Source organism: Rattus norvegicus, chromosome 9, assembly GCF_021556685.1.
Source record: "Rattus norvegicus strain SHRSP/BbbUtx chromosome 9, alternate assembly SHRSP_T2T, whole genome shotgun sequence".
In the NCBI taxonomy this organism is placed as follows: domain Eukaryota; kingdom Metazoa; phylum Chordata; class Mammalia; order Rodentia; family Muridae; genus Rattus; species Rattus norvegicus.
The window spans coordinates 7,732,302-7,754,904 of record NC_141542.1 but is presented as its reverse complement, the minus strand read 5'-3'; the positions used below and the strand labels follow the sequence as shown (position 1 = coordinate 7,754,904).

Below are 22,603 nucleotides of genomic sequence, written 5' to 3'. Positions count from 1 at the left end.
GAATTAGAGAACAGATCTTTCTTAGCACCCAAATCTCTAGGGACCAAAGAGGAGGGAGTTTTTTCTTAAAAGGAAATCTACTACTCGAGACAATGTATGTGACATACATTTCGATTCCTAAGGTTTTCTTTTTGTGGAGGCCAATATGTTTCTTCTATACCTCTGAGTGTATAAAACCGAGAAATATTTGCTTGCTGTGCAGTCCTTGATAGCTGACATTGTTTTTATTTACATATCCATGTGTTTCACAAAATCAATGGTCTATAATCCTATTTTTTGCAATAAAAACTCCTTTTTCTTGGAAACATAGGGATCAACTACAGGCCATATATAAAATAATAAATTTCTGTACCTTTTATATATTAAGTTAGACATCCTCCCTTTCTGAAATATAATAAGACCATTAAATTGGACATCAGTGAACAAACATCAACCTGGACCTTTTGTTACCACATTGCAACCACATAGCCATCCCTTCTCCAATATCATTCTCCTGAATTTCCAAGTCCAATCATGAGGATATTTGGGGCTCCACTCTGATCTTTTACTCAGAGCAAACATAAAAATCAGGCGGATGGGCAGGGAGTGCAATGGCCTAAGTTTGGCTAAACCTCAATTTTAATGGGTCCATAGGTTCAGGAGAGAGTCCATTTGGCATTGTCATCTGTGGCATCTGTGTTCTTATCCCAGGTGTGCTGACTCTGTGATATGATGCCACCTAACCTCACATATGTCAGGGTGAAAATCATGTATGACTTTTCTGGGAAGAACTCTGCCTTTTCCGACCATCTGGAGTTATACAACATCTCTATGCAAAGCTCAGAAGAGAGGTGTGGAGATTGTGGAGGCCTTAGAAGTTGAGGATCTTTTCTGATTAAGGCCCATATTTTTTCCTATGTAATTTTTCCCTTGCTCTTTCACTAATGATGGTTGACTTCATTCCTGGCCTGAAGTAAACTGGATTTCAAGGTTTTGGATTAGGGAAGCCCCTATTTTTGAGATGACAGGCCCATAAGGGATCCCACTGCATACAGGTTCCTATTCCCAAGGAAGTTGCTGCTACAGAATCACAGCATGGGGGCAGCAGGACAGGATATGTCCCAGCTTTCTCTCCTGCACCTGTTGCAACTGTAATAAGCCTGTTTGTTTGTTTGTTTGTTTGTTTGTTTGTTTGCTTTTTATTGGATATACCTACAAAGCTGGTCAGAGTTAATACATGCCTTTAATACCAGCACCCACAAGGCATTTTTGTTTTTGCTTTTGTTTTTGTTTTATTTAATTTCATTATGTCTGTAATTGTTGTTAGGATTCTTATTATTTTCTTTGGTAATTCCCTCTAGCTCTTCACTCTGTACCTCGAATGTGAAGCCCATGCTCTGCATGGTCCTATTATTTATGTTAAGGATTTTATTCTTACCACCAACACCACAGATGATCACATTATTTACTTTCAAATCAGGAAAACAGGAAGAAAGAAGATAGCTATGTTGTTTGGTCTCAGGTAACCAGCCAATCAGGAGTGTAGGATGGCTTCCCAATGTTTTGGATTAGGTAAGCTTCTGTTATTGAGATGAAAGGCCTCTGGGGAAGCATCCAGTAGAGTAACAGAGACCCTGGAAAGACTGAAAGAGTGGTTGCACCTTGAAGGTGAAGGCTGGCCCTTCAGTGCCTCTGCACCCTAGGCAGAGTTCTGTTGTGAACACAAGAGCACTTGGCCAAAAATCATAGGGGACTGCATTTTGGTTGAGCCCTGAGACCTGGATGAGCAGAGGCCTCAACAGTCCTGATAAAGGGAAGCAGAGCCACATAGATGTGAGGGAACAATGGATCTTTGATCTGTGTGTTCTCCACCTCCTTTCTCTTTGCTGTATACAGAGTATATGTAAATGACAAGGGCATCCTACTTTATCACATCTAGTCTCTCTATATGTTGAAACGTGTGGAAGTTTAAACACAGTAGAGTTAGTTCAGCAATACATTGTGTCCCATTTTGTTAAAGACCTTTATTTTATTTCTATTTATATATTTTTTCTTTTTCACTTTATGTTCTGCTCACTGATTACTGATACCTAATTACTCTCTTCCACAATCCTTCCCCAATTCTCCTGGCACAGTCTTCTCTGAGTGTATGAGGGCCAACTGTCTCACTACCTCCCTTTTTTACCAAAGCCTTTCCTGGTCGCATTGGTGAGGATGCTGGTTTTGAATGCCTTGGACTTGGCTTTCTTCATGCTCCAGTTTGCTGGCTTTGGGAAGTTTGTGAAAAATGTCTGTGAACTTGGTACTTCCTCCAGATGGTACACAAGAGGCAATGGTTTGTTAATATTTCTGAGAATATATTTCAATCAAACCTCTCCTACTAATATCCTAACAATGACAAAGGTGATGGGAGGCTACACATCTATTCCATTAGTTTTCAGTTCTTCTCAGAGCAGCAGTGTAGAAGCCCACAAAGCTGGCAAAGTGAAGTGAGGTCAGGCAGGGGTCCTAAGAGCACAGTCCTACTATCTTAGAATAACTCCTAGGGACTTACCATATCCATACACCCATAGCTCCATATGCACTGTGCATAGTGCTCAACATTCATTGCTTTTGTCACTCAGTTTGCCGCAAACTTTAGAAATCTGAAAAGTTCAGGAAATTTGAAGGTGTGAATAAGTCCCAGTGACTGGAGTAAGCTCAAACAGTCTGTGACAACAAAGAACTGATTGAGCATCCAAGAGACAAGATGCTCACCAGGCCCTTAGTTTTATCCCAGTAACAAAATTTGAATAATAAGACTTCAGGTAAAAAGACGAATTAGGAGTTCTAGGCCTAAAAGTTTTATCCTCTGGCCTCAGGGTGGTAGCCATTCTTTCAGCCTTTCCTGGCCCTCTGCCACAGGATCAGAGTTCTCAACTGGAAGCAGGGTTATCTGCAAGGTGCATAATACATATCCACAGACTACTCTTTGGGTACAAACTGATAGGCAATTTCAAGGCTTAACGTCATTCTCTCTCTCTCTCTCTCTCTCTCTCTCTCTCTCTCTCTCTCTCTCTCTCTCTACCTTACATACACACACACTCACACACACACACATACACACAGTTTGTGGCTACAGTCACTTTGCATTCTTTGTGCACTCTGCCTTTTTTATTGCGGTTTTCTTTTCTCAAACTCCCACTCTCATGCACACATCTGTTCATTACCCTTTCACTCACACACACAATCTTCATACACACATCACATTCTCTCTTCACTCATTTTCACATTCTCTTCTCCTGCTCTCTCCCTGGCTCTCACATTTGTTCTTATATTTGCTCTGTGATTTACTCTCTCATTCACTCGCTCATGCTCTCTTTCATTTATTCTTCATATATTTTGTAGCCTTTCTCTTGCCCCAGGCCTTTATTAATAATCCAAAAGCGGGTAGAAAAAAAGACATTCATAATCATTGCCAAATCAAATTCAAAGAATGACTATATCCCACCAAGAACTAAGAATTACACCTGTTCTCCAAAGTTTCAGGCTTCTCCTATACCCAGGCCTGTGGCCACTATAATAATAATTGTAAACTTATCATTATTTAAACTTTAACTCTTTACTTTTATACTTCAGAGACAAAGCTCCGAGGTCAGATAATTGCATTTTCCTGTGACACTCTAATGATAAATGACATAGGCAAAACTGCCAGGCAGTGGCCAGAAAGAATCAAGGTAACCCTTAGCACACTAATTCCACTAGCTTTCTGTTCCTTGCACACAATGACTCTCATAAGAGTTCCAGTAGTTTGACTTGTTTACTAGTATATTATTTTACATATTCTATACTTCCTTAACCAGCCTGTAATATTATGTAAAACTTATTTCCTAAATTCAATAACTTTTTCCTTTCTTAGGGTCCCAATGTTGGCTCTAATTCATTTTCTCTTATTTTCTTCAAGCTCTCTTTGCAAGTCAAACCTTAATGTGGAACTACAATTGTGTAGTTATTACATTTTTTCCAAGATGAGAATACACAATATGCACCTGGGCTGCTAGGGCTGTGCTGTGCTGTGCCCCTATGCATCAATTTCCAATTGTCTAAAATCATAACATCAAGGGACATCTAGTTTCACAGAACTCACCGGAGCAGAAAGAAGAAGAAGTAGGAAAGTCAGACATAATAGAAAAATTGTGCACAAAACAAGGCCAACTGATAGGCAGTCACACACAAATGAAATCTATACAGCCGTTGTCCAGGGCTAAGGTTTGGAGAAATCAAAACAACCAGTTTTTACAAAGAGCTACTGCGGGCTAGTGAGATGTCTCCATCCCGGCCTACTGCAGGCAGCCTCTTATTTCAAATGGTAGGTCCCGTGGAGGGATGTGTCTCCTGATACTCAGGGTTCCAGAAGCCACTCTACTTTACAAGGAGCTACTGCAGGCTTCTGAGATGTCTCCATCCTGGCCTACTGCTGACAGTCCCTGTCATTGTATGTTGTCCCCAGCATTAGCCAGAGCAATCAGACAACAAGAGGAGGTCAAAGCGAAACAGACTGGAAAATATCGCTATTGCAGACGATAGGATAGTATACTTGAGACACCCCAAAAGGTACACCAGAGAACTCCTAAGCCTGATAAACAACTTCAGCAAAGTGGCTGGGTATAAAATTAACTCAAACAATCATTAGCCTTCCTCTACACAAAAGATAAACAAGATGAGAAAGAAATTCAGGAAATGACAACTTTCATAATAGTCCCAAATAATATAAAAATACCTCAGTGTGACTTTTATCAAGCAAGTGAAAGATCTGTGTGACAAGAATGTCAAGTGTCTAAAGAAAGAAATTGAAGAAGATCAAGAAGATGGAAAGATCTTCCATGCTCATGGGTTGGCGGGATGAAATTAGTAAAAATGGCCATTTTTCCCAAACTGACCTACAGATTCAATGCAATCGCCATCAAAATTCCAATCCAATTGTTTATAGGGTTAGACAGAACAATTTGCAAATTCATTTGGAATAACAAGTAACCCAGGATAGCTAAAACTATCCTCAACAATAAAAGAACTTCCCTGGGAATCACCATCCCTGAACTCAAGCAGTATTACAGAGCATTAGTGATAAAAACTGCATGGTATTGGTACAGAGACAGACAGATAGACCAATGGAACAGAATTACAGACCCAGAAATGAATCCACACACCTATGGGCACTTGATTTTTGACAAAGTAGCCAAAACCATCCAATGGAAAAAAATAGCATTTTCAGCAAATGGTGCTGGTTCCAATGGAGGTCAGCATATGGAGGAGTACAAATCATCCCCTTCTTATTGCCCTGGACAAAGCTTAAGTCCAGGTGGATCAAGGACCTCTACATCAAACCAGATACACTCAAACTAATAGAGGCAAAAGTGGGGAAGAATCTTGAACACATGGACACTGGAATAATTCCTGAACAAACCATGAATGGCTTATGCTCTAAGAAGAAGAATAGAGAAATTGGACAAAGCTTCTGTAAGGCAAAGGACACTGTCGTTACGAGTAAACATCAAACAACAGATTGGGAAAAGACCGTAACCAATCCTACGACTGATAGAGGGCTAATATCCAAAATATACAAAGAACACATGAAGTAGGACTTCATGTAGGGAGACTAATAACCCTATTAAAAATTGCAGTTCTGAGCTAAACAAAGAATTCACAGCTGAGGAACATGGAATGGCTGAGAAGCACCAAAAGAAATGTACAACATCTTTAGTTATAAGGGAAATGCAAATCAAAACAACCCTGAGATTCCACCTCACACCAGTGTGAATGGCTAAGATCAAACACTCAGGCAACAGAAGATGCTGGAGGGATGTGAGAAAGAGGAACGCTCCTCCATTGTCGGTGAGATTGCAGCCTGGTACAACCATTCTGGATATCAGTCTCGAGGTTCCTCAGAAAATTAGACATTGCACTAGCTGAGGCCCAGCTATACTTCTCTTGCACATATATCCAAAAGATGCTCCAACACACAACAAGGCACACGCTCCACTATGTTCATAGCAGCCTTACTTATAATCGTCAGAAAATGAAAAGATCCCAGATGCCCTTCATCAGAGGTATGGAAACAGAAAGTGTGGTACATCTACACAATGGAGTACTACAGAGATATCAAAAACAATGACTTGATGAAATTCATGGACAAAGAGAATGAACTAGAAAATATCCTCCTGAGTGAGTTAACACAATCACTGAAACACATGGATGGTATGCACTCATTGATAAGTGGATATTAGCCCATATGCTCGAATTCCCCATGATTCACAGACCAAATCAACTTCAGGAAGGATGACCAAAGTGTTGATACTTCACTCCTTCCTTTAAAGGAGAAGAAGATTCCCAATTGAAGGGATAGGGAGGCCAAATTTAGAACAGAGCCTGGAGGAATGGCCATTCAGAGTCTACCCCACGAGTATCCTATACATATACAGCCTTCAAACTAGATAAGGGGGATGAAGCTAAGAGGTGCAGGCTGACAGGAACTGGATATAGATGTCTCCTGAGAGGCACAGCCAGATCATGTCAAATACAGTGGCTAATGCTAGCAGCAAACCATTGAACTGAGAACTGGACCTCAGTTGGAGGAATTACAGAAAGGTTGAAAGAGCTGAAGGGACTTGCAACCCCATAAGGACAACCAGGCCTGCCAAGCAGAGTTCCCAGACACTAAACCACTACCCAATCACTATACAGGGACTGTGCCATGGCCTCATCTGCATGTGTATCAGAGGATGGTCTTCTTGGGCAAAAATGGAATGAGCAGCCCTTGGTCCTGCCTAGGCTGGGAAAGTGGATGGAGGTGAAGGGAATATCTTTATAGAAGAGGGAGGGCGATGGTATTCGGACTTATTTCTGGAAAACAAGGAAGGAATAACATTTGAATTCGAAATGAAAACTATCCAATTAAAATTCGACAACAACAAAATGGTGTTGAGAGCTCAAATCAAAAAAGCCACAATCAGGAAACAAAGAATTGTATGCCTATGGTTTTCTTCAAGTATGCTCAGGGCCCAGGTAGGTTCTGGGTCCAGGCTGAACCAAGCAGGTTCCTGCCACTGACTGCTCCTCTATTCCTGTTTCCAGAGGCAGCATGCAGATTAATATTGGGCCAGAGATGTGGGCAGAGCTGGGCAGAAGTGTCTTTCTGTCCTGTGGTCTCAGGATTATCTGCATTCCTGGGTGTTCAGCACTCTCCACACCGGGATATTGGTGCAGGTTTCCCGATTGCTTTAATCTCCCTTGTACCATGTTCATATGTCCTGGGAGATATTACAGAAAAATTAATGTTTATCCTATTAATTTGTTCAACACTCTCATCCACGGAGTATAATTTAGAGGTAACTATATATTTGACAGCAAGCATACACAGTGGGTAATATATGCATGATGAAGTTGAAATTCACAGAGTTGGGAACACAGTGAACAGTGACTGTTTAACTGCCTTTGAATCTCAGTCTGACTGGGAAGTGATTTGATGCCCAGTCCCCATGAGAATGCAGAGATCCATCCTTCCCTGATAGCTGTGGGACTTCAGATGTTGACACTGATGATCAATAAAGAAGGTTCTTAAGAGTGAAGAGTTTGAGATTACTCCTTTATTGACCAGAATACATCCAATTTACTTGATAGTAACCAGATGCAGGTAGTCAATATACAGTCTATATCCTTATCAAAATAGAAAAGCAAATGAACAAAACAACAACACATAAATAACAAAACTAAAAATGAATAGAATTCCGCCAAACCAAGTAACCAAAATAATCAAAACTCAACCAAACTTTAAATAGAGGAATTGCACTAAGCATTGTTTTGCTGCTCCTTTTGCAGAATAGACTTATAGCCTGTGGCTTGCCTTGGAGACATAGTAGACAAACAGTTACTGATGGTAATAATCTTTTCAAGAAGAGTGGAAGTAGGTCTGTTTTGTTGGAGTGGAGGCATTAAGGAAAAAGCCATCCAATATTGAGTATAAATGATATTACAGACTTTGTCTCAAAGTCTTTCCAATATTGTGAACTGATCTCCATGAAACTCTTCTGGATGACCCATCAGGACAAGTACAAATTTAAATGTGCATAGTCTTTCTGGATGACCAGCAGCTCTTGATTGATGTGCATCAGCACTTCTCTGAGTCCCTCCAAAAGTGCACACTTGCTGGAGAGAGGCGAAGTGAAAGTACGGCCTATTCACTTTTAAACTAAAGGAGGAAAATGCAGTCCACAATTGCTATGGACATTACAGATGAGATGCAATAGTGGTGTATTTGCTGTGCACACTTTGTTCTCCTCCTGTAGCTCTTCTCACCAAGGGAGATCTTGTCCTGGTCTGTGTCATGTTCGAGTTTCTGCTGGAGAATTTCAGACCTAGCAGAGCAAGGGAATAAAGGTTTAGTGAGTGGTTGTCAATTCAGCTCTCCCTCTTACATCAGCTCTATTCAGTTGAACAATCCAGCATGACCTATCAGGTGAGGTCAGTCCCTGCATCCAGAAGTGTCATAGAGTACCTGCGCTTGGATTTATATCTCAGCTTTTAAAACTGCTAGAATTTGGTGTTGGGGATTTGGCTCAGTGGTAGAAGGCTTGCTTAGGAAGCGCAAGGTCCTGGGTTAGGTCCCCAGGCCCCCCCCCCAAAAAAGAAAAAAAACTGCTAGAATTTGAACTGTGGACTATGCACTGTACTGGAATTTAGAGAAAAATGAGCATATTTTGTCAATGGTCCAGGTATATTATATTGAATAATAACATTGTAGCTGGGTCTGAATCTGAGTTCAAGAGAGGTATGATCAACCTAGAATACCATGTGGATTCCTTCTGGAGAACATGCCCAGAATTGAGGTGAAAGTTCTGATTATGTTAGCACTGAAGGAACCTGCCTAGGTTCAATTTGTAACCACTGAATCTGCAAATACACAGAGAAGCCATCTCACTTCATATCCATGCTCACTGCACAGATCCTGTAATCACTGAGAATGTGCTAACAGCATACACACGGAACATTAAAGTTTATTGTGATGGAGATACATAACAGCACCCCTGTAAGACTATGGTTATTGTAATGCAATTTGTGAGACGACAGAAGAGAAAATGTCCTCAGATCTTATCAGAGAGTTAACAGGAAGAAAGAAGTACAAAATACAAAGAAATCCTGAGGATTATACATATTGTATCATGGACAAAATTCACATAAACTGTACCAGAACAATACTCTGGGTAGTTCTTTAGGTGACTGATGGGGAAAACCTTGTCAGTGGTCAGCCATCCAAAAAGGATAGTTATATAGGGACAGGAAATCCAATTGGCTTCTGCCAGTCTGTGTTCCTACCTGATCTCAAAAATATCAGAATGCTTCTACAATGTTCCTCCCAAGCCACTTTCCTGGGTGATCGGTTCTTTCTGCTTCAGAATGTCCTGCATTCTTTCCTCTAATCCTTCCTTATCCTGGTCATCAGATGAGTATACTGTCAATGGAAGCATGCATGCTTGTGTGCACACACAAACACACACACAGACACACAGACACACTAATACAAACTCGCAAACACATAAGCCATTTGTGTTTACACAATATAAACATAGTACATTGCAGTGTTTACTTTCCCTTTTAATGCTTAATATAATGATTCCCCAGGATACTCTGGAGGCATAAAAACAAATGTTGAGTGGGATATGTACATATTGGTCATAGCCTATAGACAGCTCAGTCAGTGATGTGCTGCCCTCCAATAAGCCGACATAGAATCAGGGTTCTTTCCCTATTACCAATCTGGCTTAGGAAGTTCCCAAGGCTGAGTAGTGCAGTCTTGTTTCCCAGCAAAGGATTATATATTGGTGGTGGACTAGACTCCTGTTCTTGTTCACTGTTTCAGACTTTCCCCATAGTGTGCAGCTTCTTCTAATAGGAGCTGTCTTTACCATAGCCTAAGTGACCTCATGCCCAAAGCTATGCCCCCAGAATCATAGGAAATCTCCATAACCAGGATCCCTATGAACAATTTTTCTACCTATAATGTGATTGTGTCACAGATATTTGGAGTAAATAAATAAATGCTTACATGGATTATCTCACACTGAGTCATAATCCATTGAAGGGCTCCAACCTCTCATACAGTTTCCCTCCTTGGACCACTACAACCCAGATGTGCTCTAGTTGCTCTAGTTGGACACCTATTCTTTTCTCTGGGATCTCTGGGTCAACTAAAACTTCTGTTCCACTTAAAGAACATGGCTTCTCACAGGCCTTTCTGATCGTCCACTAACAGACCCGTCTGAATTTCATCATTTCTCCTAACTCCATTGAGGCTGAAATTAACTGAGAGAAAATGATGTTGATTGACAGCACTTGCAGAATGCTACACAGATAACTTAGAGGAGCGCTTTGGATAATCTGTGCACCTAAAGGGGCTCCTGAAACTTCCCTGTTCTTGCTCCACAGCATAGCTATGGGGTTTTTGCTGGATGACGATACAACTCCAAGCAACTAAAATTCTCAATGAATAAAATCCAGGCCAAAATCCCAGCTGAAGTTGTAGTGTGCCAAGGTAGCTGGAAAGAAATGGTAGCAGGCCATGTGGAAAGAAACCTTGGAGAAGACACAGTGAGTGACACAACTTTCCAGCGGGCTTCCACCATTCACAAAGAACAGAGAAGAATCATAAATCAATGGATTTTATAAAGCCGCCCCCCCTTACCTCCATGTACTCCATTCCTTTGATGTGCTCCAAAGGATTTCGATGCAGAGCAGTCATTTTTCCCCAATCACTTGAAAATCTAAGTTTACAAGTGTTTTGGGTTCTTTTGCTGTACAGAGTTAGGTGGAGATTCCAAGTGATTGGGGTGCTATATTTGATATTCATGGATGCAACGTGAACTCTTAGATTCTTTTTCTCATGAAACATGGCAATAGAGACTCACCTGTGCAATTATGCACAGGGAAACACACACACACACTCACTCACACACACTCACACACACAGAATCACATATACACATACTCACTAACACACACACTCACACACACATACACCCACTCACACACACACATAAACACACACATACTCTATCACACACACATATAGACACACACACAAACAAGCACAGACAGACACACAAACACACACACACACACACACACACACACACACACTAAAAATCACAAGTCGGCAGAAAACAATGAAGATGCCATGATGCTGGAGGAACAACATAGTATAGACTATTCAAAGCAGGTATTTTAAGAGAGAATCACTACTCAGCCATTTTTCCCGAGAGGAACAAAAAGGCCTAGATAGCACTCTTCTTGATGAGAATGGGGGTAGATAACTTTGTTCTTGAAGTCTCAAATCTCTCGTGCCAATTGTCAGGATTTGAGAACCCCTTTCCACATCCCTGCTTTTCCATGCATCTACAGAGTGTAAGGTCAAGATATGAACTCTCCAGCAACACTCGAACAAATCAGGACTGACATGCTGCTCCTCAGGCTCTGTCAGGTACCCATGATTCAGGAAGCATGAAGAGACGGTCTCGATATACAGGGAAAATGGGGAGAAAGAACAAATCCACCAAAAATGACAATGAGAACCATTTCTTTGGCATTTCCACCAGGCTCTCCTCCTTCTAAACTACTTGTTCCTGGAGTCTCACACGACCCCTGTAAAGAAAATGGGCTCTGGGCTTTTGCTTCATCCATCAAAGCCCTGTTCTAGTCTAAAGAGGGGCTCCCACATAGCACCCTCCACACATATGGCATGTAGTGCTGTGCTGTGTGATCAACCTATCTCCCTTAATAAACTGCAGATTCTCAAAGAGCAGGAGCATTTGCTTTCCAAACATGCAGTTTCTTGAAAAAGGGGCTCTCTCCATAGAAAGCCTTGTAAACCATCACATAAATGAACACTTGGATGAGACCTAGGACAGGACATGCATCAGTCAATAGACAGTTACATTGGTCTGTCTATGTTTATGGTAAGACATGAGGACAGCCTGATCCTAAGGCCTAACCCTACTTGCTGTTGCTTGGCTCTGGGGTCACAGATGTTCATTCCGGCCTCTTCACAGAACCTCTTTGCCTCCACTGAGGATGCTGGCAGTTCAGTCTGCTCCACCAGCAGTTCTCTCTTCTCATTCAGCAAAATCTGTATATTGTTCTTCAATTGAGCTCGTTCATGCAAGAGCTGGGAGTGCCTGATGCTGAACCACAAACAAAAAATGGTAAATCCCAGCCAGCTTCTATTTCCCTGTCACTCTTGCAAGTACAGTCATCCCTTCAAGGGCCCTCATTCCCAGACATCCCCAGAATAGAGCCACACTATACAAGTTAGCACCAATTAAAGGAGGTCAAATCCAGAGGACACATTCCACATGAATCAAAGTACTTCTGCAAATCCTGACACTAAGACGGTTTATATAAATCAAGGTAGAAGAAATGGTCCATAAGGGAGTTCATATGTCCATAGTATGCTGAAATCATCTGCAAGTAGAGGTCAAATGCCCTCTGAGGGAGGATAGAAGACCCAATAGCTATACAAGCTTTCCATGTGTTTCTCATGGATCATAGACATCCTGTCAGAGTCCTAGAGGTTCAGAGTTGATTGATATTCCCATCATGGTGCAAACCTTTTCTATCTAGAGGATCCTTAATAGGGAAAATAACAATTGGAGGGTCTTCTACACCCTTCACATGTAGGACAACTGAGTCCAAGAGCTACAAATCCGAGACCCTTGCCACAAGGCAGGCTTCTTGTTAAGAGTCAGACACTACAGAACCAGAGCTCGGATTTTGGTTCAAAGTCATACAAGACAGAAGCATTCCCTGCCTAGTGCTGGGTTCTCTTCTCTGTCAGCGACTCACCGGTAGGAACTGTTCACTTGTATGAGCTCCTTGTACCTCTCCATGGCATCACTTATTAAGTTGGTCATCATTTGCATAGCCATCATTCTCCTCTCATGTTCGGATTGAAGTATTGGCAATTCGACATCCAGCCTGGGTTAGGTCATGGCCAAAGGAACAAATAATGTTTTGAACTCACGATTTCAGAATTAGGTGAAATGTAAATAAAAAATATATAATAAAAAAGTTCATATTCAAGGAATGGTGGAAGGGAAGAAAGTGGCAACCTCAAAAACCAGACCAAAACCCAACAGTGAGACTCAATCCACAGAAAATATTTCCATGTAAATAAGCAAACATTTGTTTTGAAATAAGGACTCCTTGGAATCCTGGGAGATATGGTTCTGCAAAGACTCACTATATAGGAGTGGGCAGAGCCTGAGAGCTGCCTTTTGGGAATAACAATGGTCAAGACCACAGGGACGATTTCTAGGTCACAATAAACAATCCCTGGATAGTTAAAAAAAAAGGTCAAAGCGGTAAAACAAATTAGATGAAATCAGACTGTTCTCTCAATTACTTAAACTCGGTATATACCACATACTTGCTCCTTTGAAGTAGTTGTACTGATTAAACTTATTATCCTGGGCACAGGACAACAGAGTCACGGTACCAGTTGGAGGGACCTGACCTTTAAGAGCTGGCCAGGTGAGCATGATGGAATTGACTAGTTCAGGAAGAAGATTCCTCCAGTCTGTGCCACAGCTTTGGGCCCAAGAGAAAGTTGTGATGACATTTCTCTTGTATTGAAAGCAGGTATACTCAATCCTTGGTTTCTATCGTTACATGAATTCTCAGAGGGCATAACTAAGTTTGACAGGGAAGAGGATTTATAGCACCTCCTCCCCTCAGGAGAGTCCTGGGTGCCACCAAGGTATACAGAAGGAGCAAAGTGCTCTGTTGATCAATGTGGGCCTCCACGTACTCATCACTATCATGACCTGCAAACTGATGATCAAACAAATCCTCAGACCCCATTAAAGGTCCCAGACGTCCTGATCCTGAGTAAAACACCAACAAATACATCCACATATATACATACCAACCCATATCCAAACACATTTAGAATGCCAACTACATGCATGGAGGTGCCATAGAATCAGTGTATAATGAACAAATTCAGAGGAAAGAGTGATGACGTGCAGGCATTTCATTCACACACACAGTTGCAGCAAGTGTGAGCAGGTCCTTCCAGCTGCTGACAGAACCAATGCCTCTCCAACCACCTCAGGCTAAACTACAAAAAGGTTAACCCTAAACACACACAGCACCTAGCTTATCTCACAAGCCAATGCATGCCAAATCTCCTTAAAATCCAGGATGAGAGGTGAAACTCTCTCGTGCTATGAGGAAATCTCGGGTTAGCAGAGAGAAAGCACAAGACAGTGAACAGGTTACTGGGCATAATGACTACCTGTGGTCCCAATCATCATAGATATAAAGGTCCAGGATTTGGTAAAGTTCATCCCTCTCGAATTGACACTTCTGGATTTCAAATTTGAGTTCCTCCAGTTCCTTTAGACACTCCTCTTGCTTACTGATGACAGTTTGGGATGATGCCTTCCTACCAAAACCTGTAGATAGATAAACCCAAGTTAATTTGCATATTTGATGGCCCATGGGCAGAAAAGATCATTCTGAATCCCAAAAGGAGATTGAGAAAGGGGAAATGGTAGAGACTGGGTGAATCCCTGAAAGAGCAGAAAAGATTTCTTGAAGGTGGATTCTTAAGCTATGTCCCTCTTTCCAACCTCTAATGCCATACACGTGCCACACTCACTATTACAGGACCCCTCACCCTGAACAGTATAACCTGACTGATACATAAACATCTGGGACATTGTTATCTCATATCAGATGTGGTGCAGTTAATCCTGGAGTTCATAATGCTTAGCACCATCAAGCTATAATAATGTGTGTTGCAGCCCAAAGTGTCTGAGAACTCAATTCATGACTAGGGGTGCATCCTTCCTTGTTCTCACCATCAGACACTTATGTAACCTACAGTAATCTAGAGGATGAAGTGCTTCAACTCCCAACCATGGATGGTCACATTGTTAATCTCACAGTGCCTCCTCCTGCCCTTCATTGACATTCACATTTAAAAAGCTTCAAGAAAAGACACTGAAAGCTTACCACTTTATGGCTTTCTCTCAAATTAAATATTAGGAACTCCTGACTCTTGGTTTGTCTTTGAGAAATCCCAAGGTTCCTGCTTGTAAGGCCTAGTTGTAGAAGGCACATCTCAAACCTACCCCCTGAGGATATTCCTCCCTCTGCCCAGGACTCACCAAGCCTTCCCCAGAATGATTTCCTCCTTCCTGTTTCACTAGAGAGGGGGTCATCTTCCTTCTGCTTTGGTGTGGTCTCTCCTTGATCTCCACTTTCCTTGCGAAATAGCCTGAGCAGCTGGCGAAACATGCCTGCTTGTGAACCCAAAGGGAACTGAAGGAATATCCCAAAGGCAGTTGGTGTCACCACAACACTGGTGACATCACAGAAGATTCTAGGGATCTCTTAGATACAATAGATTATCCAGTGAAGGGCTTACTGATGATGTTACTGGAAAGTTCTATGGCCTACCTACTAACCAGCTTTCCCCACACTGATGAATTTCTGTGGGGACTCTTTCCTCCAGTCTCTCATGTGTCACTGGGAATACCATTTGGCAACCTGTATTTCAAAGCTAGATATTTCTCTCTGTTTCATTAGAAGTCAACAATGCTTTTGCTGGGGAGAGTTGCTTACAACCCTGAATTGGAGAACAGATTTTCCTTAGCACCCAAATCTCTAGGGACCAAGGAGGAGGGAGATTTTTCTTAAAAGTAAATCTACTACTCGAGACAATGCATGTGACACCATTTCGATTCCTAAGCTTTTCCCTTTTTCTGGAGGCCAATATATTTCTTCTAGACCTCTGAGTGTATAAAACCTGGAAATATTTGCTTACTGTGCAGTCCTTGACAGCCGACATTGTTTCCATTTACATATCCATGTATTTCACAAAATCAATGGTCTATAATCCTATTTTTTGCAATAAAAACTCCTTTTCCTTGGGAACATAGGGATCAACTACAGGGCATATATAAAATAATAAATTTCTGTTCCTTTTATATATTATGTAGGACATCCTCCTTTTCTCAAATATAACAAGACAATTAAATTGGACATCAGTGAGCAAATGTCAACTTGGACCTTATGTTACTACATTGTAACTACATAGCCATCACTTGTCCAATATCATTCTTCCTGAATAGCCAAGTCTAGGCATGAGAATATTGGGGGCTGCACCATGATCTTTTCCTTCTAGCAAACATAAGAATCAGGAGGAGGGAAGGGAGTGGAATGGCCTGAGTTCAGGTTGAACTTCAATTTTAATGGGTCCATAAGTTCAGGAGGGAGTCCATTTGTCAGTGTGATATATGGATTCTGTCTTCTTATCCTAGGTGTTATAATTCCACCTGAATGTGTGCTATAATGCCACCCAACCCCACAGATGTAAGAGTAAAAATCATGTAGGACCTCTCTGGGAAGAACTCTGCCTTTTCCTACCATCTGGAGTTATACAACATCACTATACAAAGCTCAGAAGAGAGGGGTGCAGATGTACGCGCCTTAGAAGTTGAGGATCTTTTCTTCTGATTAAGGCACTTATTTGTCCTATGTAATTTTTCCCTTGCTCTTTTACTAATGGTGGCTGACTTCTTTCCTGGCCTGAGGTAAACTGGAGTCCAATCTTTTGGATTATCGAACCTTCTATTTTTGAGATGACAGGCCCACCAAGGATCCTACTGCATACAGAAGGTATGAATAAGTCCCATGGGCTGGAGTAAGTTAAAAACGTCTGTGACAACAAAGAACTGATTAAGAAAACAAGAGACCAGCTGCTCATCAAGCTCACAGTTGTATGATAGTAAGAAAATGTGAATAGGGCATCAGGTGAAAAGATAAATTAATTAGGAGGTCATAGGCCTAGAAGGGTTATCCTTTGCTCTCAGTGGAGCTGCCCTCTGCCACAGAACCAGAGACTTCCCCAAACAACTGGCTGGCCTTGCCAAAGACCTGGCAGGGCTTCTCCCTGTAGAATAGGACATGTAGAGTCCATGAGGACTCACCAAGAGGTCTCCTCCACACAGGTTCCTTGCTGTCAAAGGGAAATGTTCCTGCAGAATCCTGCCATGGCAGCAGGAATTTCAACCTGGCTGCTCTTGGTCCAGCTCACTGGGTGCAGGCCTGAGGCCCCGGGGTATCTGGGGAAAGAAGCAGCAGGCACTACCTCACAGCTCTCTCGCAACTGCTAGGACTGTGATGGGATTTTTGTTTCTTTGTGTGTTTATCAGAAATACCTACAAAGCTGATTAAAGTTGTAACATGCCTTCATACCCAGCATGCAGAATGTTTTTAAATCATTGTTGTTCCTGTTTTATGTTTGGATTTTGTTTTTTCATCCCCTCAGGAAATTTCCCTGTGCTTAGAATTTTAAGCACATGGTCGGGAGGGATCGATTATTCAAGTTAGGCAAAGCTTTTGTTCTCACCATCCACTCCACAGATGATGCCATTACTTACTTTGAAATAAGAAAACAGTCATAGAGAAGTAAATTAACCTGTAAGCTATCACAGAAGAAACACATCATGATTGTGGAATGGCACCCCAGTATTTTGTATTTCCTAAGTTATTTTTATTTTAAACTTTTTTATTGGATTTTTTGGGTACAGTTCATTTTTTTAAATCCTTAAAGGTATATTTTATTCCTCTCGTCCCATTTACAAGGTGGAATTTCACATGTAATTATTAGTCCAGATAGTTTGGTCAATGGCTTAGACATCACCTTGGCCTAGTTTCCTTGGCATAAGCTGTGTTAGAAGCAGACTCAAAGATTCAGGACTCAACAAATAATGAATTCCACTACATCTGGATCCCTAGCCTCACAGCCAGGAAGGGACTGTATTTCCATTCACTATTTTAAAAAAAAAGATGCAGTTCATTAACATGTAAAAAAATTTCTCACGTATATTAAAGTGTTTACCATAGTCATACAGTTCTTCAAATACCTGGCATTCATCTTTTTCCAAATCCTAAAATTTCTTTCTTATTCACATTTCTTTTTTTGATTATTTCTTAGTATTATTATCATTTTTTAAAATTTTAGTTTTTTAATAGATGTATATTTTTTATTCAAACGCTATTCCCTTTCCCCGCTTTTGGTCCATAAGCCACCCTGCTGTGCCCTCTCCCATATGTATCGTCTTCCAATACACGCCACTTAGAAACCCCTTCCTGGACATTCCCCTGCACTGAGGGTCCCACCTTGTTAAGAACAAGGGCTTCCCCTTCCACAGGTTCCCCAACAAGGCTATTCTCTCCTACATATGCAGTTGGACCCCTGGGTCAGTCCATGTGTAGTCTTTTGCTAGTGGTTTATTTGGTTGGCATTGCTGTTCTTATGGAGTTGCAAGCCCTTCAGCTCTTTGAATCCTTCCTCTAATTCCCATAAACGGCGTCCTGTTCTCAGTTCAGTAGTTTACTGCTAGCACTGACCTCTTTATTTAACATGCCCTGGATGCGTCTCTCAGGGGAGATGTATATCTGGTCCCTTTCAGTAAGCACTTTTTAGCTTCATCAATCTTACCTAGTTTTGGTGGCTGTATATATATGGGCCACATGTGGGGCAGGCTCTGAATGGCTGTTCCTTCAGTCTCTGCTTTAGATTTGGCCTCCATATCCCCTCCTATGGATATTTTTGTTCCCCATTTTAAGAAGGAGTGGGAGCATCTGCACTTTGGTCATCCTTCTTCTTGAGTTTCCTGAGATCTGTAGATTGCATCCTGGGTAATTCGAGGTTTTGGTCAATATCCACTTATCAATGAGTGCATACTGTCAACGACGGGTGCTGAGTACCTGGAAGAGAATGGGGGACAAGAGACGCGAAGAAGGACTCCAAGACAAGTGTCTGATCAAGGTGACAATGTTATTTTTCCCAAAGGCTGAATTTGTACCATAAAATGGGTAACAGAGAGAGGGGGGGAAGTAGAAACATTTACCCACGCCAAGGACACAATATTCCTGTGGTCAGGGAATCGGCTGATGTTGACAGGTTGACAGAAAGGTTACAGGTTTGTCATATCTATTAGTCAGCAGGATGTTGGTTTTTCAGAAAGGTTACAGGTCATGACATTGGGTATCTTAACATCACACGTTATCATTTGATTATTCATCTTGACCACCACATTTGTATTAGTCTTCTGCAGCTGGCTGGGGATTTTCCATGAACCCACTGATACTTAATGTTAACCATAATAATAACATCAATAATGGAGGGCTTCAAGGCCATCGCTCCCAACAGCATACCAAGTGTGTTTTTCTGTGATTGGATTACCTCGCTGTGGATGATATTTTCTAGTTCTTTCTATTTGCCTATGAATTGAACGTAGTCATTGTTTTTGATAGCTGAGTGGTACTCCATTGTGTAGATGTACCACATATTTCGAATCCACACCTCATACATATCTCACACACACCACATGCACTCTCCTGTCACGCACACACACAGTCTTCACACACACCTCATACATATCTCACACACACCACATGCACTCTCCTGTCACGCACACACACACTCTTCATACACACCTCATACATATCTCACACACACCACATGCACTCTCCTGTCACGCACACACACACTCTTTATACACACCTCATACATATCTCACACACACCACATGCACTCTCCTGTCACGCACACACACAGTCTTCACACACACCTCACGTTCTCTCCTCACTCATTCTCACATGCTCTCTTCATGCTCTCTCCCTGGCTCTCACATTTGTTCTCAGACTCGCTCTCTCATTAGCTCCCTCATTCACTATCACATTCTCTCTCCACTCACTCTTCACGTGCTCTTCTCATGCTCTCTCATTTGCACTCACATTTGTTCTTACATTAGCTTTGTCATTTACTCTCTCATTCACTCCCTCATGCTCTCTCTCATTTACTCTTCACATGTTCTGTAGCCTTTCTCTTGCCCCAGTTCTTTATTAATAATTCAAAAGGGGGTAGAAAAAAGACATTTTCTAATCATTGCCAAATCAAATTGAAAGAATGACTGCATCCCACCAAGATCTAAGACTTACAACTGTTTCCCAAAGTCTCAGGCTTTCCCTATACCTAGGCCTGTGGGCAATATAATAATAATTGTAAACTTATCATGATTTAAACTTTAACTCTTTACTTTTATACTTCAGAGTCCAAATCTCTGAGGTCAGTTACTTGCATTTTCCCGTGAAGCTCTAATGATAAATGACGTAGGCAAAGATGCCAGGCAGTGGCCAGAAAGAATCAAGTTAACCCTTAGCACACTAATTCCACTAGCTTTCTGTTCCTTGCACACAATGACTCTCATAAGAGTTCCAGTAGTTTGACTTAGTTTACTAGTATATTATTTTATATATTCTATACTCCCTTATCCAGTAACCAGTCTGAAATATTATGTAAAACTTATTTCCTAACTTCAATAACTTTTTCCTTTCTTAGGGTCTCAATGCTGGTTCTAATTCTTTTTCTAATCATTTCTTCAAGCTTTCTTTGCCAGTCAAACCTTAATGGAACTACAATTTTGCAATTATTACATTTTTTCCAAGATGAGAATACACAATATGCACCTGGGCTGCTAGGGCTGTGCTGTGCTGTGCCCCTATGCATCAGTTTCCAATTGTCTAAAATCATAACATCAAGGGACATCTAGTTTCACAGAACTCACCGGAGCAGAAAGAAGAAGAAGTAGGAAAGTCAGACATAATAGAAAAATTGTGCACAAAACAAGGCCAACTGATAGGCAGTCACACACAAATGAAATCTATACAGCCGTTGTCCAGGGCTAAGGTTTGGAGAAATCAAAACAACCAGTTTTTACAAAGAGCTACTGCGGGCTAGTGAGATGTCTCCATCCCGGCCTACTGCAGGCAGCCTCTTATTTCAAATGGTAGGTCCCGTGGAGGGATGTGTCTCCTGATACTCAGGGTTCCAGAAGCCACTCTACTTTACAAGGAGCTACTGCAGGCTTCTGAGATGTCTCCATCCTGGCCTACTGCTGACAGTCCCTGTCATTGTATGTTGTCCCCAGCATTAGCCAGAGCAATCAGACAACAAGAGGAGGTCAAAGGGATACAGATTAGAAAGGAAGAAGTCAAAATATCAGTATTGCCAAAGATATGATAGTATACTTGAGACACCCCGAAAGTTAAACCAGAGAACTCCTAAGCCTGATGAACAACTTCAGCAAAGTGGTTGGGTATAAAATTAACTCAAACAAGTCAGTAGCCTTCTTCTACACAAAAGATAAACAAGCTGAGAAAGAAATTAGGGAAATGACACCTTTCATAATAGTCCCAAATAATATAAAAATACCTCAGTGTGACTTTCATCAAGCAAGTGAAAGATCTGTGTCACAAGAACGTCAAGTGTCTGAAGGAAGAAATTGAAGAAGAACTCAGAAGATGGAAAGATCTCCCATGCTCATGGGTTTGCAGGATGAACGGAGTAAAAATGGCCATTTTTCTACAGATTCAATGCAATCCCCATCAAAATTCCAATCCAATTCTTCATAGGGTTAGACAGAACAATTTGCAAATTCATTTGGAATAACAAAAACCCAGGATAGCTAAAACTATCCTCAACGATAAAGGACTTCCCTGGGAATCACCATCCCTGAACTCAAGCAGTTTACAGAGCAATAGTGATAAAAACTGTATGGTGTTGGTACAGAGACAGGAAGATAGACCAGTGGAATAGAACTGCAGACCCAGAAATGAACCCACAAACCTATGGGCACTTGATTTTTGACAAAGGAGACAAAACCATCCAGTGGAGAAAAGATAGCATTTTCAGCAAATGGTGCTGGTTCCACTGGAGGTCAGCATATGGAAGAGGACAAATCATCCCCTTCTTATTGCCCTGGACAAAGCATAAGTCCAGGTGGATCAAGGACCTCCACATCAAACCAGATACCCTCAAAGTAATAGAAGCAAAAGTGGGGAAGAATCTTGAACACATGGACACTGGACAAAATTTCCTGAACAAAACACGAATTGCTTATGTTCTGAGATCAAGAGTAGACAAATGGGACCTCATGAAGCTAGAAAGCTTCTGTAAGGCAAAGGACACTTTGTTTAGGACAAAACAGCAACCAACACCTTGTGAAAAGACCTTTACCAATCCTACAACTTATAAAAGGCTAATATTCAAAATATACAAAGAATAAGTGAAGTTGGACTGTAGGGAGTCTAATAACACTATTAAAAATTGCGGTTCAGAGCTAAACAAAGAATTCACAGCTGAGGAATATGGAGTGGCTGAGAGGCACCCAAGGAAATGTTCAACATCTTTATTTATATGGGAAATGCAAATCAAAAAACCCTGAGATTCCCTATCACACCAGTCTGAATGGCTAAGATCAAACACTCAGGCGACAGAGATGCTGGAGCAATGTGAGAAAGACGAACACTCCTCCATTGTTGGTGAGATTGTAGACTGCTACAACCATTCTGGATATCAGTCTGGAGGTTCCTCAGAAAATTAGACATTGCACTAGCTGAGGCCCAGCTATACCTCTCTTGCACACATACCCAAAAGATGCTCTAACATACAACAAGGCACATGCACCACTATGTTCATACCAGACTTATTTATAATCGTCAGAAAATGAAAACATCC

General features: G+C 41.4%; 1 protein-coding gene across 2 annotated transcripts; it reads right to left on the bottom strand.

Moving 5' to 3' along the window:
• Window positions 1-7,586: 7,586 nt before the first annotated feature.
• On the bottom strand, window positions 7,587-17,091 carry LOC148003270 (disks large homolog 5-like). Of its 2 annotated transcripts, XM_087568248.1 has the most exons (5): window positions 15,180-15,389; window positions 14,303-14,462; window positions 12,850-12,981; window positions 12,005-12,188; window positions 7,587-8,369 (listed from the first exon to the last, which is right to left on the bottom strand). In XM_087568248.1, exons 1-5 carry the CDS (start codon window positions 15,307-15,309, stop codon window positions 8,364-8,366), a joined length of 612 nt encoding a protein of 203 aa, XP_087424374.1. In that variant the 5' UTR covers window positions 15,310-15,389; the 3' UTR covers window positions 7,587-8,363. The 2 variants fall into 2 exon arrangements, 1 of the variants encoding a protein (XP_087424374.1); XR_015629304.1 differs by lacking the exons at window positions 7,587-8,369; window positions 12,005-12,188; window positions 12,850-12,981; window positions 15,180-15,389 and adding an exon at window positions 17,004-17,091 and having other exon boundaries at window positions 14,374-14,462.
• Window positions 17,092-22,603: the final 5,512 nt, after the last annotated feature.